Source organism: Microcaecilia unicolor, chromosome 1 (genome assembly GCF_901765095.1).
Source record: "Microcaecilia unicolor chromosome 1, aMicUni1.1, whole genome shotgun sequence".
NCBI classification, from domain to species: Eukaryota; Metazoa; Chordata; class Amphibia; order Gymnophiona; family Siphonopidae; genus Microcaecilia; species Microcaecilia unicolor.
In genome coordinates this window covers 179,834,962-179,853,949 of record NC_044031.1, presented here as the reverse complement: position 1 = coordinate 179,853,949, position 18,988 = coordinate 179,834,962, and the positions used below count along the sequence as shown (strand labels likewise).

Here is an 18,988-nt window from a genome sequence, read left to right as displayed (position 1 = left end):
TAGACTTTTATTTGTTCTTTCCTACTATGTTGCCAGTCAAACAGCTAGTTCTGTTCACTTTGAATGTTTGAGGCCTTAATGTGCCTTGTAAGCGTCAACTACTCTTTAAAGAGACAGACTGCTTAAATGCAAGGATGGGGATTATTCAGGAAACCCATCTTAAGCCTACTCATGAATACCTCCTCTGCCATAAAAATATCCTCATGCATTTTTAGCTTCAAGTAGATTTTATACTAGAACTACTGGATGGGGATTTTTATTGAGTGCTCTCTTAACCCTATAGTGTGGGAGGTAGTGAGGGATAAAAATGGGTGCTATATTCTCCTAACAGTGCTGTTGGGCCAAACTTTATATACTCTGGTGAATATTTACATTACATTACATTACAATATACTTCTGTACTGCTGATACCTTCAGGTTCTTAGCAGTTTACAATAATTAAAAAACCAAGACAGTCTCTTGGGAAGCAAAAAATAGAGAATCTTATTCAAGAACTAATTTTAACAATTTTTTTAAAAAGATAGGTTTTCACTTTTTCTTGAATAAGAAAAAAGATAACCGAGCAGCAAAACAAATATTAAAATCATTCCAGGACCTTGATGCTTGAACTGCAAGAAGTCTTATCAAACATTTTAAATCTTAATAGATGGAAGGACAAAAATGAATTGTGACATGATCTTCTATCCCTGTTATTGGAAATAAATTCTATATGATCCATTATATAAATTGGGTATTCACCATTTAGGATCTTATATAGAAAGCAAAAGAATTTGAACATAATCCTCGCCTCCATAGGCAAGCAGTGTAGAGGAGTGGCCTAGTGGTTAGGGTGGTGGACTTTGGTCCTGAGGAACTGAGTTCAATTCCCACTTCAGGCACAGGCAGCTCCTTGTGACTCTGGGCAAGTCACTTAACCCTCCATTGCCCCATGTAAGCTGCATTGAGCCTGCCATGAGTAGGAAAGCATAGGGTACAAATAAAATAATAAAAAAAGTCAACAAAATATGAAGAAATTTTATCATGCTTCTGTATTGAAAACATTAATTGGATTGCAGCATTCTGGATTGTTTGCAATTGCTGGATAACTTGTCTAGGCGCACCCAAATAGATAAAATTACAATAGTCCAACTTGGACAAATGCAACACCTGTACCAATAATCTAAACCTCAAATTTAAAATACTTTCTTATGCATCTTTAATTCCTCAAAAGAAAGAACGAGCTCTTAGAGCACTGAGTTGAGAGTCAAGGAATAAGTCGGTGTAGAAAGCTTTCTATCAGGAAATTGTGCAGCTGCTAAAGTCTAAATTAGAGGGCCATTTAATTGTTGGGGATGAGTTCAGTCTCACACCTGACCCAGTTCTGGACAATTCAGTGGGTGGGGTACAGTATGGCCACACAGATAGGAAACAATTGAAGAATATACTTTCAAATTGGAATCTGGTGGATCCCTGGAGGCATCTCCACCCCAGAGATCACAATTATATGTGCTATTCAGGAGTACATGATACGCATTTTCAATCGTTTTTGGGGGGTGGATCACTCAGTCCTTCCTCATGTACAGGAGGCTGTGAAAGAACCTTGCCTTTGGTCATACTTTGCACGTTTGTGGTTTTCAATTGCAGAGGTCTTTGACCGGCATGGTCAGCAGTATTGGAGATTCGATGACAGTCTTCTGAGGGACCTTCAGAATGTGACCCAGTTGGAGACAGTCATTAAAGAGTACATTGCATTTAATGATTTGGATGAGATCTCCCCAGCTTTCTGGGAGCTCCTGAAAGCTGTAATGCGAGGGCAGTTTATTGCATTGGGAGCCCATAGACGAAAGCTGAGAGCACAGAAATGGGAGGTGTTGCATCATCAACTAGTCGTACTTGAAAAACAACATAAATGAGCTGGGGGGACCAAAAAGCTTCTTTCCCAGCTAGACACTATTCATAATTCTATCCATGCAAATTCTTCAACAGGACTATTTTGAAACTGGTAATAGGGCAGGGAGGCTATTAGCCTACAGATTGAAGCAAAGGCAGGTGAGAAACATTATGTTATTAATGATTCAGCGGGGGTGGAGTATAGAGACACCCCACATATTAGTACAAGTTTTACCCAATTTTATTGAGCCCTCTATACCCCTGAGTCTTGTTCTGATGAACAGGCTGTGGATTGATACTACAGGTGGATCTGCCCTGCTTAACTCAAGGTGAGGCTACCATCTTGTCAGTGCCAATGACCGAGGAGGAGACACTCCAGGCTATTCAGACCTTGCCCAACAGTAAGGCCCCTGGTCTAGACGGCTTTTCTAATAATTTTTATAAATGCTTTCAGAGGCTCCTGGTGTGGCCTCTGACGAGACTGCTCAATAGCTTTCAGGAAGATGGAGAATTTCCACACCCATGGCGATTGGTCGGGGTAAAGACTCCATACAGTGTGGGTCCAACCACCCCATCTCACTGTTAGGCACAGATTAGAAGGTTTTCACAAAGATTTTGGCCACTGGCTTATAGAGCTATATGCCCAAATTAATCCAAGACAATCAGATGACTTTTATCATGGGTCGCCAAATCTTTGATAATATATGGCCAGTGCTTCATGTGATTTCCTTGGCACAAGAGAGGGCAAATCCATCATTGATATTGGGTATCAGTGCTGAAAAAGCATTCGATAGGGTGTCTTGGCTCTTCCTTTTGAAAACCCTCGGCCGCATGAGATCATGGGATGTTTTTATCGTGGGTGAAACTTATCTACACTAAACCCCTGTCCACATCTATGGGGTCTACAGTGATGGCTTTGAATTGGTGACAGGCAAGTGACAGGGGAGTACTTTATCTCCCCTGCTGTTCACCTTGGCTATGGAACCTTTTGCTGCAATGATACTGAGTAGGGCTGACATTCAGGGAATAATGGGAGGAGGCATCATGACAAAGCTTTTATTGTTCACCAGTGATATGCTTCTCACCTTAGGGAGTCTGCAGACATTGCTTCCTGAGGTGGTGCATTCTATAAAAGACTATGGGAGAGTCTCAGGTTTTAAGAATAATCTTGCAAAGTCTTACATTTTAAATATATCATTGGGGAGGGAGGATGTTACCTGGATACAAGCTTGGTACCCCTTTCATTGGGCCCATAAGTCATTGAAATACCTTGGGGTTCAGTTAGCGGCCATGAAGGGATGATCTTTGTATGTCTAATTATCTGTCTTTGCTGCGGCGGATTTGGTCTGACCTGGATAAGTGGCACCATCTTCATATATCTTGGTTGGGCAGGGTACATGTGATCAAAATGATAGAGCTCCCCAAGCTGTTATATCTGTTTGTGGCACTCCCGATAGCCTTGCCAGATATCTTTTTTCGGTCCTTACATCATAGAGTGTTTCAATTTATATGGAGACACAAGCCTCCGAGAGTGAAGAGGTCAGTGATGTTCCAACTTAAAGGGAAGGTGGCATGGCGGTCCCAAATTTCAAATACCATTACCTCATTGCTCAATTTAAATATCTGGTGGCCTGATAGAGAGACATGCATAAGAGCTGGGTATGGATTGAGCAGCAATCGAGGAGCTCAGGATTGGCATAAGAATCTGTGCGGTTCTAATAGGTAACCCTCACCTTAGCTGGATACAGGAGTCCGAACTGGGTGCTGAGTGTCACGACCCTGGTCGTGACTCTACTTTCAGTCTCATCTTGTCTTCCAGTGGTCAGCTTTAGAGGTGGCTCCAGTCTGTTCTTTTCCTTTGCACTGTTGCCCCTGCTGCCACTTCCTGTATGTTCCAAGCCTCGTTCTGGTGTTCAGTGTGTTTCAAGCTGCTTTCCTGTAGTACTTCCACTTCCTGTATGTTCCAAGCCTCACTCTGGTGTTCAGTGTGTTTCCTGCCTCTGTCCTGTAGTTGTGACATCATAAGGAAGTTGAGGACATTCATTCAGGGCCTTGGCAAAGCCAAAGGTCTCCAGGTTTGTCGGTGTGCTTGTTAGCACTTCTACCCTATTTCTCAGTTGGTGTGCTTGTGTAGCACTTCTGTCCTGTTTCCTAGTTAGTGTGCCTGTGTGGCACTTCAGCTTTAGTTCTTCTGTTTGTCTCTGTGCTAGGGTTAGTACTTCTGCTTAGTTCTTCTGTCTGTCTGTGTGCTAGGGTTAGCACTTCTGCTTTAGTTCTTTTGCTTGTCTGTGTGCAAGGCTCAGCACTTCAGCCTTAGTTCTTCAGCTTGTCTGTGTGTTGGTGTTAGCACTTCTGTCTTGGTTTGCCTATTTGTTCTCTTGTGTGTTTGTGTGGCCATGTGGTACAGCCTTGAGCTCTGCCTAGTCTGTTTCACCTTGAACTCTACCTAGTCTGTCCAGCCTTGGGCTCAGCCTAGTCTGCCTTGCCTAGAGCTCAGCTTAGTCTGCCTTGCCTAGAGGTTGTTCCAGTCCTGCCTGCCTACAGCTTCAGCTCCAGTCCTGTTGTTCCAGTTCTACCTGCCTACAGCTTCAGCTCCAGTCCTGTTGTTCTAGTCCTGCTTGTTCCAGTCCTGCCTGCCTTTGGTTTCAGTTCCAGTCCTCCTGTTCCAATCTTGCTTGTTTAGTCCAGTCCTGGTTGGAGGTTTTTGCCTGCTGCTGCCACTCATCGACAGCAGTCCAAGAGCTCACGTTGTTTCTGAGTCTGTGACCGTTTGCTTAGAGCCTGAGACCGTGACACTGAGGTCTTTCAGGTTCTGCCGGAGGGATAGGAAGATTTTCCTTTTAGCAGCAGTAGGTACAGCCAGATTGGGGATGATCAAAATTCTGCAGCCCTGATGAAGGAGAGAAGATCTGTTCTTGGCAACCATTAAAATTTGCAGAGTGTGTGGATAGCGCAGTAGTTTAGCACCAATTGGTCTTGGATGTTTGGTGCCAGATTGTAGATGTGAAGGCATGCGATGGGCCCTTTCTAGTTCCACCAAAGGTGTAAATTCAATATCAAAGGATTTCGGCTGCCAGATTTCTAAAAAGGAGGAAACATCCAAACCCTCTGCACCCTCAGGAAGGCTGAAGATTCGGATGTTATTCCTCCAGCTGTGATTTGCCAAATCCTCCAGGTCTCCTTGTAGCTTGCTGATAACAGATGAATTTTGCTGCATTTGTGGCAGGAGATTTTTCAAGCTGCGTGGTACAGAATGAAAGATCTTTTTGGTGCTTTGTTGCAATCTGAGCATATATCATTTCTAACTCCTGTCTCTTGTCCCGGGAGATAGCCATGTAATTGTGCATACATTGCTTGTTGCGGAGCTCCGTTAGTACTGGATCGTCAGTGGCAGAATCACAGGCCCACCAGATTTGTTGAGCGACAGAGGATTGGATTTGAGCCAGTTTAAGTTAGAGGATATGTTGTAATTAACTCCATATTTATTTTTCTTCATCTTGCTGAGGTAAGTTAATGGAAACATTTTTTAATCACCAGAAAAGATGCAGGTGAGGTAAGTGTCTAGTTGAGAATTTTGTTTCGTTAGCAGGCGCATGTTGTTCAGCCAGCCATTCTTTTCAAGCTCAAACTGGAAGTTCCTTTCACTTTGAAACTTGGAGCAAAGCCTTTGGATTAAAAGTACTCATGTACTTTGTCTCAGTTTGAACATTTTGAAAATCTTCCCTTTGAATTAAGTGATGCTTCTTTAGTTTTCAAAGGATGCTTAACACAGTGCTCCCTCATTTATTTAGATCTAAAATGGTGGGAATGGATAAGTAGGAGGGTCTTTCAATGCCTGTTCAGAATTTATTGAAAAGAAGAACTAAAATCTAACATAATGATTTTGATTGGTGTTACTTTTAAATTGTTTGCTTCCCAGATTCTTGAAAGTTAAATTACCTAATTAATTAATTCTTTTATGCCCCGAAGCTCAAAAGTAAACGCGGGCGCAAGAGGCCTTTAGCACTGGACTAGCGTCTGCATTTACCTATGCAGAATGTTCAGAGGCCCGGAGTGTGGGAATGAATGAGCGAGTAGACGAACAGTGCAAGTAGCATGCTAATGTAGTCAAGCTCATGTAAATGAGGTCATTTTGTATTCCTCTCCAATGCTCAGAAATGAGCACCCAAAACAAAGCTGCCTTACCGCTGCAACCAGTAACACCAGGTCAAAGCAGGCATTAGGGTGTTGGAAGAGAGAATTTCTCATGATTCTTTCTTCAAAAACTGCCGGTTTTGATTGCTTTTGGAAGCAGAAAGAAGCCTGTGGAAGCCCTTAAGCGCTGGTCATGAGAAATGAAAATGCGCAAGTCACAGCTGACCTAAAAGTGAAAGCACATATTGGCATCGGTTTCCTGCATTCAAATATGTGTCCAAGGTAAAAACAAAAATTAAAATGCTTATATTTAGGCCACAGAAAACAGACATCAATGTGTGCTTCACATTCAAGTTTTGCCAGGCTCATGCACACAGGAGCCAAGCTTATTGTGGAATTCCTCTGCGCATTTGCCAAGCACAGTTCTCCCGCTGAACTCCTTTATGCTGAATGCTATGAGTGCGCCTATATTTGCATCTCATTAGCATTGAGCATTAGGTAGTTCCTCTGTGCTGTTCTGGCGGTATTTTTACAGCACTGTTCGGAACAGCGCTGGAGTTTTGAGCATCTGCCTGTCAGTGAGAAGTTCTAAACTGAAAATAGACTGTGGCCTGTCTTAAATCAACATGAAGGTTTAAAGCCCCACAATTCTAATCCAAATAGAGATGGTAGTAGAGAAAGGAGATATATTTTAAATTCTGAAGAATTTCTTGGGAGCCTCAGATGACATTTGGTAATCTGATGCTGTTCTGTAGAGTAATATTTTTTTACACTGTTTTTATTTTGCTTGGCCTGTCGGCTTTGGATATGTATTTAAGCTGCACTGTCATGATATAGGCTTTGTTTATTAGCTACACTGGAATGCTCAATTGTTTTCTTTATTGTACAGAATTATTATTTTTTTCACAGATTACAAAGTGGGTGGTGTCCCATCTGTTCGAACTGACATTCCTGTGCCTCGCGTTCGCCGTTTCACTGACAGAATTAGTTACGGTGATGAAGCCAATGTCTTTGGTTTGCTTTCTCCATCTATCTTCAGCCAGAAAGGAATACATGAAAGTGACTTTTTTGAGTCACGCCCCAAAGAAGAGGTAACTGCTTAATAAAATGTCTCTAGGTTTGATATTTTTAATTTAGTATTTGAGGATATCTTTCCAAATTTAGCCATAAGGCAGGCCAACCAAAATGCCCAGAAAAGTGTAATTCAGATGTGGAAATGGATTGAAAAAATTTCAGTCAGTGATTGTAAATGTACCCTTTATTGGGCCAATTTTTAATCCAAACAGTAGGCCTACAGTCAAGGGAAACCCCACATGAGGTTTCACTTTTAATATCCAGCCTGCAGGAGAACACAAAGTACTTACACACCTGTTTTGCATCATGTGCAAATGTACCCCCCAGAGAGTCCTCATGGTGCCTTGAAAATGAAAATCCCATGTATGCTCTCCCTCCTGATCTAGGCCTCCTCCTTTCCTGCCCTGTTTTTGGTCTCAGGTAAGAATACCTGTACTGTGAACAGGACCAGGGCTTTCAATTACAGTGGGTAGTGCTCAGTATGTGGTTAACACATACAAATAGCTTTGAAAAATTATCTCTATCTGTATATCTTGAATAAAATTTACTGGATTGCAGTTCTTGAACATAATTCATCAAAACTGGAAGATTAGGATAAATATGAAGAAGAATCAGTTGTATGCCCTGTGGGTTAAGAAAACTCACTTTTACCTTAACTCCTAAACAGTGCTCAGTGGGCATTAACTGGTGGGAAATGTCCTAATCTAAAGCCATTATTCTTTGAGAATAAACTATCGCCTGCTGTTGGGCTTGATTTTATAAAAGGATGAATATGTGAGAAGTCAAAAAAGGTATCTGTTTTAAGCCTATTTCATGAAAGCAATATAGTTGCCTGTGTGCCTTTATAAAATAGGATGTCAGATTCAGCTCCTTTAGCGCACAGATACTGATGCTCAAACTTTACACCTGCTCTGAAGGAAGTGTAAATTTGGGTGTGTACTCAATGGGGCAATTCTTTGAACTGCGCCAAAAGTTAGGTGCCAAAATGCTGGGCACTAAGCACAAATTCTATAACACGACCTGGGCGCCCAGATTCCATTACAATATACTAATGTAAGTCAGCATTTACTTGCCAATATTTAAGTGTGCCTACTTACACCATGTCTATGACAGGCATAAGTGTGTGCACCTAAACATGATACTTAGGTGTGTAAATGACACTATTCTATATTCTTTGAGGACAAGTAGGTCAGTTGTATTTTCACAGCTGGGTGACGGAGCCCAGTGCGGATGCTGACTAGCGAGATTAACATAGAACTTTCTAAAAGCATCCCACCATGCATGCACTGGTACCTACCCACCCAATGCGTGAGTGCGGGTTCCTCAATCTTCATTTTTCCGCAGAGCAGGGAGGATGCGTCATCGTGTTCTCCTCTCAGTGTGTATTTTTCTCAGATTTGCAGTGCCTTCCCATGCAGATATTTTTGTCCCTATCACTATTTTCCCTTTCTTTTTATTTGATTTTGTTTCCCTTTAATTTTTGTAGTGTTTTGGGCTCTTAAACTTTCCTTTCTTTTTTGCGAGTTGCTAGACCTGTTAAGGCCAGAGCACCGACCTCAGTTTGAACACTGCCCATTTTTACTATTCACAGTTAAGGAGTTTAATTTGACTACAATTCTTTTCTCAATGTCCAAGAAGACACCCACTGGCTTCAAAAGGTGTGCTGAATGAAACTGGCTGATTCCCATGACAGACCCACACTTGGTGCATAGGGTGCCTTGGGCCTGACCATGAGCCATAACTCTTGTTTTCTCTGTAAATGCAGTTGAGGACACAGAGGGCATGGCAGGTCCAGCAGGAGAAATTTTTGGCTCTTCAAAGGCCAATACGTAGACATTGGTACTGGAAGCATCAACCTTGATGGCTGATAAGACTTCAGCTACTGCTGGGAGTGCACAGGCATTGAGAAGGTCTCACCTCTCTTGACATCGGGTGCTGAAAGCAGGCCCTCGGACTGGTCAGCATCGGATCCAACACCGATGGCATGCACGGGGGGGGGGGGGGGGCGATATGTCCTCATTGGCACCGAAGGACCATGATACTGAGCATTGGGGGAAGCCCAAGAAGCATAAGCATAGGGTCCTCTTTGACACACAGTGCCAGGAGCTCCAGGGCATCAGTTTTGCCAGTACCCATGAAGCGCCAACACTGGGAGGTGCACTCCTCCTCTTTGGTAGAGGTATCAGTGCACAAGTCTCGGGGCAGCTAGGTCCCTAGTTCCGGTTTGGCACTGATGCCTTCTCAGGCTGCATGTCTCCTGACTCCCCTGCCTTTGCTGATGCCTACCTTTGATGAGCAGTTCCGAGCCATGCTCAGGGAGGAGTTGGTGCAGATGCTGCAGTTGCAATCCACTCAGGCATCAAGGGTGCTTGCACCAACTGCGGATCAGCTCCAGATTTTTCTTGGGGCTCCATCCATGCCTGTGGCAAGATCCTCGGTGCTAGTGTCTTGAAGGCTGTCGACATCGATACATGCAGTACCGTTCTTATTGTCAGGGGGGAAGCTTCCCCAGAGTCAGAGGGCAGGGCTGTACCTTGGCGCTCTTTGGGGCATGGACATGGTTCCACTGAGCCAAGGCAGGTACAAACTCACTCAGTCCAGTCTGAGTATGGTGAGGAGTCTAAAAGGGACTGCTCATGGGACTCAGAGTTTCATCAGCTGGCCAATAAGCTGCTGGAGTGTAGGAAATAAATGGTCAGGGGTGCATACAATTCTTTTGACATTGCTTTCAGACTTTCTGCCATGAGTGTAGAGAGGCACAATCTCTCATGGCTGCGTATCACTGACTTAAAACCAGTGGTTCAGGAGAGGTTGGCAGACATGCCTTGCTGAGGAGACAGTTTTTTGGGGACAAGGTGGAGGAGGTCACTGACCTCATAAAGAAACATACTGATGCCATCCAAACCCTGTCTCAGCATCTTCCAGCTGCAACCTCTTCATCTCAGAGGTTTTTGAGTGGACCTAGGCAGCGACCCTACTCCTCACAAAGATGTAGGTTTCCACCACCTTCTTGCTTTGCTCAGAACCCCAAGGCCTAGCATTCTCAGCCTTGCCAGTCGCTGACCTCAGAAGTCGAAGCAAGGGATGAGCTTTTGACTGGCTCCAGGAGAGCATAGCCACACTCAAAGTAACTGTCTTGGACAGCCTACTGGTAGGAGCAAGCTGAATCTTTTCCAATACAGGTGGCCCCTTGTAACCTCTGACCAGTGGGTTCTGCAAATAGTCTGTCTCAGTTATGCCCTACATTGGCATCAAAGACCTCCAAATTGCTCATAGAGAGCATCATTCATCTCTCAGCACAAGCAGGTACTTCTAGAGAAAATATCCACCCTTCTACAGGCCAATGTGGTCAAACCTGTGTCACCAGGAGAAGAAGGGAAGGGATTCTATTCCAAGTACTTGTGCCCAAAAAGATGGGAACATTTCTTCCTATCCTAGACTTAAGGACCCTAAACAAATTCCCGGTCAAAGAAAAGTTCAGGATGATTTCCCTGGGCACCTTTCTGCTCATGATTCAGGGAAAAGATTGGCTATGCTCTCTGGTCTTAAAGTATGCTGTGACATCCTGAGCATGGGTTGGGCATGGCTGGACAAAAGGATGAAACACAAAATAAGTATTTTATTTCAAGGGATTCTTGGGTCTGTTTCTTCACAGAGCCCGAGATATAGACTGGAAAGCCCTCTGCAGTTCAGCATCCAGGGTCTTAGGTATGCCTCTGGCAGCAGGCCAATCACAGTCCACAGCTGCTGGGGTTGCTACGCCCCAAACACAGTCTACAAGTTCTCGGGTTCCTCCGAGATCCAGATCTGGCTCCAGCCAGAACTCAAAGCAAAACTTGCACAGTTCAATTCAATAGAAACAATGGCTTACCTCAGCCAGGTCATGATTATGGAATAGGAGCTTCAGTGGCATACAGTGAGCATTCACGTTTCCCTCCCTGGGCCTCCTTAACCTGTGCCTGGCTCTGTCTTTTGAACTTCCCAGTAGTGACTCTCAGGGCTGGTCCAACCCAGTAAGCGAGGTAAGCATGGCAGGAGGGCGCCAACCTCTGGAGGGCGCCGCCACGCCATGTTGACCCTCGCCGCTTACCTCAGCTCCCGGACCCCAACAGCAGCCCTGCCTTCGGTTTCCTGCTCCGGTACCCGTGCCACCCTAGGGCATTTAAATCTTGTATTTAAATTTACCTCCGACGTCACAGCAGCTGAGCAGCATCAGTGAAAGCGCTGCTGCCTGACGTCTCTAGCTTTCCCTTCGCTCGTTCGTTCCCTTCTCAGTGTCCCGCCCTCACAAGGAAATGAAGATTTAAACCTGAGAAGAGGGCAAGCAGGTGGACGTGGGAGCGGGAGGGCAGAGGAGAGAGGAGCATTGATCGATGGACATAGATGGGAGGGCAGGGCCCAGGGAGACAGGAGAAATTGCTGGACATGTAGGGGGAGGGGAGGGAGGAGAATTGCTGTATATGGATGGATGGAGGAGGGATGGGGAGAGAGGAGCATCGATGGACAAAGATGGACATGGATGGGAGGGCAGGGCCCAGGGAGATAGGAGAAATTGCTAGACATGGAGGGGAGGGGAGGGAGGAGAATTGCTGGATATGGATGGATGGAGGAGGGAAGGGGGGAGAGGAGCATCGATGGACAAGGATGGACATGGATGGGAGGGCAGGGCCCAGGGAGAGAGGAGAAATTGCTGGACATGGAGGGGAGGGCAGGGGAGAAAAAGGAGAATTGCTGGATATGGATGGATGGATGGAGGGGGGCAGCCGGGGAGAGGAGAATTGCTGGATATGGATGGATAGATGGATGGAGGGCAGGGGAGTTGCTGGACTGGCTAAATCCAGAGGTCAATATTCCATCCTCATTCTTCTTGATCTTTCCGCTGCTTTTGACACTGTCGATCACAGCATACTTCTCGATACCCTGTCCTCACTTGGATTCCAGGGCTCTGTCCTTTCCTGGTTCTCTTCCTACCTCTCCCTCCGCACCTTTAGTGTTCACTCTGGTGGATCCTCTTCTACTTCTATCCCTCTGCCTGTCGGCGTACCTCAGGGTTCTGTTCTTGGTCCCCTCCTCTTTTCTATCTACACTTCTTCCCTTGGTTCATTAATCTCATCCCATGGCTTTTCCTACCCTTTCTACCCCTGATATCTCACCTTGCATCCAAACCAAAGTTTCAGCGTGCTTGTCTGACATTGCTGCCTGGATGTCTCAATGCCACCTGAAATTAAATATGACCAAAACTGAGCTTCTCAATTTCCCCCCCAAACCCACCTCCCCGCTCCCCCCATTTTCTATTTCTGTTGATGGCTCTCTCATTCTCCCTGTCTCCTCAGCTCGAAACCTTGGGGTCATCTTTGACTCTTCTCTCTCCTTCTCTGCTCATATCCAGCAGACCGCCAAGACCTGTCGTTTCTTTCTTTACAACATCCGTAAAATCCGCCCCTTTCTTTCCGAGCACTCTACCAAAACCCTCATCCACACCCTTGTCACCTCTCGTTTAGACTACTGCAATCTGCTTCTTGCTGGCCTCCCACTTAGTCATCTCTCCCCTCTCCAGTCGGTTCAAAACTCTGCTGCCCGTCTCATCTTCCGCCAGGGTCGCTTTACTCATACTACCCCTCTCCTCAAGACCCTTCACTGGCTCCCTATCCGTTTTCGCATCCTGTTCAAACTTCTTCTACTAACCTATAAATGTACTCACTCTGCTGCTCCCCAGTATCTCTCCACACTCGTCCTTCCCTACACCCCTTCCCGTGCACTCCGCTCCATGGATAAATCCTTCTTATCTGTTCCCTTCTCCACTACTGCCAACTCCAGACTTCGCGCCTTCTGTCTCGCTGCACCCTACGCCTGGAATAAACTTCCTGAGCCCCTACGTCTTGCCCCATCCTTGGCCACCTTTAAATCTAGACTGAAAGCCCACCTCTTTAACATTGCTTTTGACTCGTAACCACTTGTAGCCACTCGCCTCCACCTACCCTCCTCTCTTCCTTCCCGTTCACATTAATTGATTTGATTTGCTTACTTTATTTATTTTTTGTCTATTAGATTGTAAGCTCTTTGAGCAGGGACTGTCTTTCTTCTATGTTTGTGCAGCGCTGCGTATGCCTTGTAGCGCTATAGAAATGCTAAATAGTAGTAGTAGTAGTAGGGAGGGCAGGGAGAGAATTGTTGGACATAAATGGAGGGGAGGGAAGGGAAGACAGGTGTAATATTTTCAATGATGCCATGGCTAGTCAAAGGGGTGTGACTACTGTAGGGGCAGGGCCATAGTGATCCCGCCCCTGGATGGTAGGGGCGCCAACTAATAGGCTGCAGGAGGGCGCCAGAAACCCTATGACCGGCCCTGGTGACTCTGCCCCTCCCAGTTTACTAACTCCTGAGGCGGGATCTGCACTCTTAAGGAGGCCCAGGCTAATTAAAGAGGGACTTTTCTTAATGGTGATGGGCAATGTCCTATAAACCTCGTCACACATCCTCCCTCTCAGCTCAAGTGTACCTGGCTGAGCGTTTGCCATTTCAGGGTTCACCTCCCAGGACAAAAATCCTACTTTTGCATGTTCTCGGCCTGCCCAGTGTTGTACCCGATAGTTGAAAGGTTGAAGACTGAGGAACCATTGCATTACACGTGCATTTGAATCTTTATGGCAGGCCATCTACTGCAAGGGTTGATGATCAGTGGCCAAAAGGGAATTGCGGCCCAGTAGATAATACTGGAACGTCTCCTGGTCCCATTTGATCGTGAGAACTTCCTTCCTGATCCCCGCACATTTCTTCTATCTCAGGAACAGCTTTCAGCTAATGTACGCCACCGGGTGGTCTTCTCCATCCACTTCCTGGACCAGTATGACCCCCGAGCCCAGCCTCTGATGCATCCATCTAAACAATAAAGGGCCGGTTAAAATCCGGGCTGACCAGCACCGGTTCTGAACAAATAGCTTTCTTTAGAGTTTGGAAGGCCACATCCAACTCTTCGGTCCAATATACCCTTTCAGGAGATTTCTTCTGCAGGAGGCGGGTTAGCAGTTTTACTTTCTTAGCAAATCCAGGAATAAACCGGCAGTAATACCCAACAATCCCGAGGAAAGCTCATACTTGCTTCTTTGTTTGAGGGACTATGAAGGAGGTAAGTTTACCTTATAATAAGCAGCCTTCATGGAATGTTGCCACTACTGGGTTTCTGCCAGGAACTTGTGACCTCGCTTGGACACTGTTGGAAACAGGATACTGGGCTAGATGGACCTTTGGTCTGACCCAGTATGGCTATTCTTATGTTCTTAGTTAATGGGTTGAGAAATGTGGGTCATGTGATTTAATCCATGTCAAAGCCATTACTCCAGTTGACAACCGAAACTTTTGAAAATATTGTCAGGCAACTAGCCTCTAGCATTAAATAGCCCTGTTTTTCTTTTGAGATGTTTCATTCTTTAGTTTTGTAAAATCACCCAAGTCCCACGCACAAAAAAAGTGGATTACAACAATAAAAATAGCAAATTTTATAAGGGATTACTGTCCTATTTGTAGTTTTTAACTTATTTTCTTTTGTGCAAGGAGCTATCACATATACAGGTAGCATCAAACACATTTTATGCTACCTGTATAATCCACTTTATACCTCTTTTGAGAAATAAGAGGAATATAAAATTAAATTAATTATATACCGCCTTATTTAAACAATGTCTCAAATATACAAAATACCCTGACATTAGATGAATATGTAAAAATGTATTCTGTAGAAAAACAATTAATTCATAGGTTTTCTGAGTATAAAGGCAAATAGAAATTGGTAAATAAATAATCCAATGTTCCGTAGTCAAAAGGGCATGAGACAAGCACTAAGGACAGAGTCCTATATCTGCCCCCCTCACCTCCAGAAAACTGTTTGTCTAAGGGGGAAAAGAATACTTTTAAATAGCTTCTCAAACATGAAATTTTATTCAATCAACATAAACTGTCTTTGTAGAGTGCACTTTTTATCTGAGAACAAAAACTCAACTGTTACAATGAGTCTTTATAGGGATATGATTGCCCAAATCAAAGAACGTACCTTTCAAAAACAATTATCTCTGTATTAAAAGGACTTTTTGTCAAAGGATATACAAAAAACCCAACTTACAATAATGTCAGTGACTAATGCAGAGAAAGTGCGTGATGACAATTTTTTTTTTTAAACCAGTCCATTTAATTTCATTGTTTAACCCTTTCAATGCACTGTTTGGAGTCCTTTATGTAAGGAGAGTAAATAAAAGCAAGAGAAAAAGGAAACCGATATGGTTCTCCAAGCAAGTGGCTGAGAAAATAAAGGCTAAAGAGTTAGCGTTCCAGAAATATAGAAAATCTCAAGAAGAGGAACACGGGGAAGAATACCGGATGAAACTGAAAGAAGCCAAGAGAGAGGTACGTCTGGCGAAGGTGCAAGCGGAAGAACAAATGGCTAGAAATGTAAGGAGGGCCGACAAAAATTTCTTCAGGTATATTAGTGAAAGGAGAATGACTAAAAAGGGAATTGTGAGACTAAAAGATACAGCGAACCGCTATATAGATAATGATGAAGAAAAAGCCAATTTGCTAAATAGATACTTTTGTTCTGTTTTCACTGAAGAAAATCCTGGAGAAGGACGGCGAGGGACTGGCAAAAGTACACCTGAGAATGGAATGGATATAGCACCGTTCACGGAAGAGAGTGTGTATCAACAACTTGGAAAGCTAAAGGTGGACAAAGCCATGGGACCGGACGGGATCCACCCCAGAATATTGAGGGAGCTCAGAGAGGTTCTGGCGGGTCCTCTTAAAGATTTGTTTAATAAATCCTTGGAGACGGGAGAGGTTCCGAGGGATTGGAGAACGGCGGAGGTCGTCCCTCTTCACAAAAGTGGTGATAGGGAAGAAGCTGGAAACTACAGGCCGGTAAGCCTCACTTCGGTTATTGGAAAAGTAATGGAAGCGATGCTGAAGGAAAGGATAGTGAATTTCCTGGAAGCCAATAAGTTGCAAGATCCGAGACAACATGGTTTTACCAAAGGAAAATCGTGCCAAACGAATCTCATTGAACTCTTTGATTGGGTAACTGGAGAATTGAATCATCAACGTGCTATAGACATAATCTACTTAGATTTTAGCAAAGCTTTTGACACGGCTCTCCACAGGAGGCTCTTAAATAAACTAGATGGGCTGAAGATAGGTCCCGAAGTGGTGAACTGGATTAGGAACTGGTTGACGGACAGACGACAGAGGGTGGTGGTAAATGGAGTTCGCTCAGAGGAGGGAAAGGTGAGTAGTGGAGTGCCTCAGGGATCGGTGCTGGGGCCGATTCTGTTCAATATATTTGTGAGTGACATTGCCGAAGGGTTAGAAGGTAAGTTTGCCTATTTGCGGATGATACTAAGATTTGCAACAGAGTGGACACCCGGGAGGGAGTGGAAAGCATGAAAAAGGATCTGAGGAAGCTAGAAGAATGGTCTAAGGTTTGGCAATTAAAATTCAATGCGAAGAAATGCAAAGTGATGCATTTAGGGAGTAGAATCCCACGAGAGACTTATGTGTTAGGCGGTGAGAGTCTGATAGGTACTGAGGGGGAGAGGGATCTTGGGTGCTAGTATCCGAGGATCTGAGGGTGACGAAACAGTGTGACAAGGCGGTGGCCGTAGCAAAAAGGTTGCTAGGCTGTATAGAGAGAGGTGTGATCAGCAGAAGAAAGGAAGTGTTGATGCCCCTGTACAAGTCGTTGGTGAGGCCCCACCTGGAGTATTGTGTTCAGTTTTGGAGGCCGTACCTTGCGAAGGATGTTAAAAAAATGGAAGTGGTGCAAAGAAAAGCTACGAGAATGGTATGGGATTTGCATTCCAAGACGTATGAGCAGAGACTTGCTGACCTGAACATGTATACCCTGGAGGAAAGGAGGAACAGGGGTGATATGATACAGACGTTCAAATAATTGAAAGGTATTAATCCGCAAACAAATCTTTTCTGGAGATGGGAAGGCGGTAGAACGAGAGGACATGAAATGAGATTGAAGGGGGGCAAACTCAAAAAAGATGTCAGGAAGTATTTTTTCACGGAGAGGGTGGTGGATGCTTGGAATGCCCTCCCGTGGGAGGTGGTGGAGATGAAAACGGTAACGGAATTCAAACATGCGTGGGATATGCATAAAGGAATCCTGTGCAGTAGGAATGGATCCTCAGAAGCTTAGCCAAAATTGGGTGGCGGAGCAGGTGGGGGAAGAGAGGTTGGTGGTTGGGAGGCGAGGATAGTAAAGGGCAGACTTATACGGTCTGTGCCAGAGCCGGTGATGGGAGGCGGGACTGGTGGTTGGGAGGCGGGAAATACTGCTGGGCAGACTTGTACGGTCTGTGCCCTGAAAACGGCAGGTAGAAATCAAGGTAAGGTATACACATATGAGTTTATCTTGTTGGGCAGACTGGATGGACCATGCAGGTCTTTTTCTGCCGTCATCTACTATGTTACTATGAGTCTGTAAATTCAGCCTTGTTTGCATTGGACCTCTCTATGTAGATGAGACCTTTATTTCACAGTGAAAAGTATATCACAATATGTATAGCAGTGGGACAGAGAATGAGACAATAGAGGTGCCTTCATCTTTCCTGTGGAAATGCAGCTCCTGTGCTCCGTCCTTGGTAGAAGCGAAACATCTTCTTGTTATCAGCTGCAGCTAAGACATTGATAGAATGGACACAGCAAAATTATTCAGTATTTTGCACCCACAGAAGATGTGAAGAAGGGCAATTGTCATTGCATGCTACAAGACACTATCAACCAACTCATGAAACATGGCATACTGATATTAATGGATGATCTAAGTGCCAAAATTGGAAAAGATGAGAGTGGCTGGAAAAGGTTATTAGGAAACACTGGCATTGGAATGTAAAATAATAACAGCAAATGATGTGTTCAATTGTGCCACTAGTAATTTAGTCATATATGTACCTATGTGTCTTTATAAAATAGCATCAAATAAGTGCCCTGTTATAAAATTAACCCCATAATGTCCATGTCAGTGGTCTGACCTTTCATCATGAAGTATATTTTGAAACTAGTGGTCATTTATGTGTTATAATTATATGAATCCTTACTGTATAAGTATTGTTTTATCACTATTTACTGATGAATCATAGCAAAATGTATTAATTCTATCCTTAACTTTTCAATGGTATCTACTCCAAAATACAGTAAATTTGACCAAATGTGTTTTGTGCATCATATAATATTTCTAACACAGTGGAAAATTGATGGATGCCTGTAATAATTTCTATTTCTCAAGTGCATTTTACATGAAATTGTTATCTTCCATGTGAAAAATGTTTGTGTGTGTAACTTCTACAGGTTGCAGAAATTTTCCGTAACATTGGCGTGAACATTTCGGATGACACCTTTGAAGCAGTGTGGAAGCTTGCCGCCCAGAGACATCCAAAGGGAGAAGTCTGTGTAGAAACATTCAGAAATGTACTAGATGAGATACAAGCATCAAACATGAGAGCTTCTTGAATATATCTCATACCATAGCTCTGGGTTTAATCCTTAATTTTAATGCAGATTCCATTTAACAAATATTCTATTTCATACTTACAGCATGAATCCTCTTTATTTCTTACTACTTTAATCATTGAAGATGTCAAATATACATATTTGTATCTGTGTAATTTTCGTGTTATTTATTATAATACTGATTGTTCTGTCTCCACAGCTGTGCGTGTATGTTTATGTTCATTTGTGACAGCCTTTGCTAATGCAAGTTGCTTCCTGCTTAGCTCTGTAAGCTTTACTCTTATTGGTCATCTCCTTGCATGTGGCCACCTTCTCCCACTCAGCAAGGTCTTTCCTCATTCCACTGTCACATGCCATTTCCTGAATGGCTGGGCCTCTTCCCTCCTGGGTATACCTATTTCCCCTCTTT

The 18,988-nt window shown here is 44.1% G+C and overlaps 1 protein-coding gene across 1 annotated transcript in view; it reads left to right on the top strand.

The window, feature by feature from the left end:
• EFHB (EF-hand domain family member B) overlaps window positions 1-18,655 on the top strand; it is a 106,754-nt gene extending 88,099 nt beyond the window's left edge. Inside the window, exons 12-13 of the mRNA XM_030206026.1 lie at window positions 6,913-7,094; window positions 18,418-18,655. Coding sequence (XP_030061886.1) covers window positions 6,913-7,094; window positions 18,418-18,579 — 344 coding nt within the window. The 3' untranslated portion in view covers window positions 18,580-18,655. The remainder of the gene's footprint in view (window positions 1-6,912; window positions 7,095-18,417) is intronic.
• Window positions 18,656-18,988: the final 333 nt, after the last annotated feature.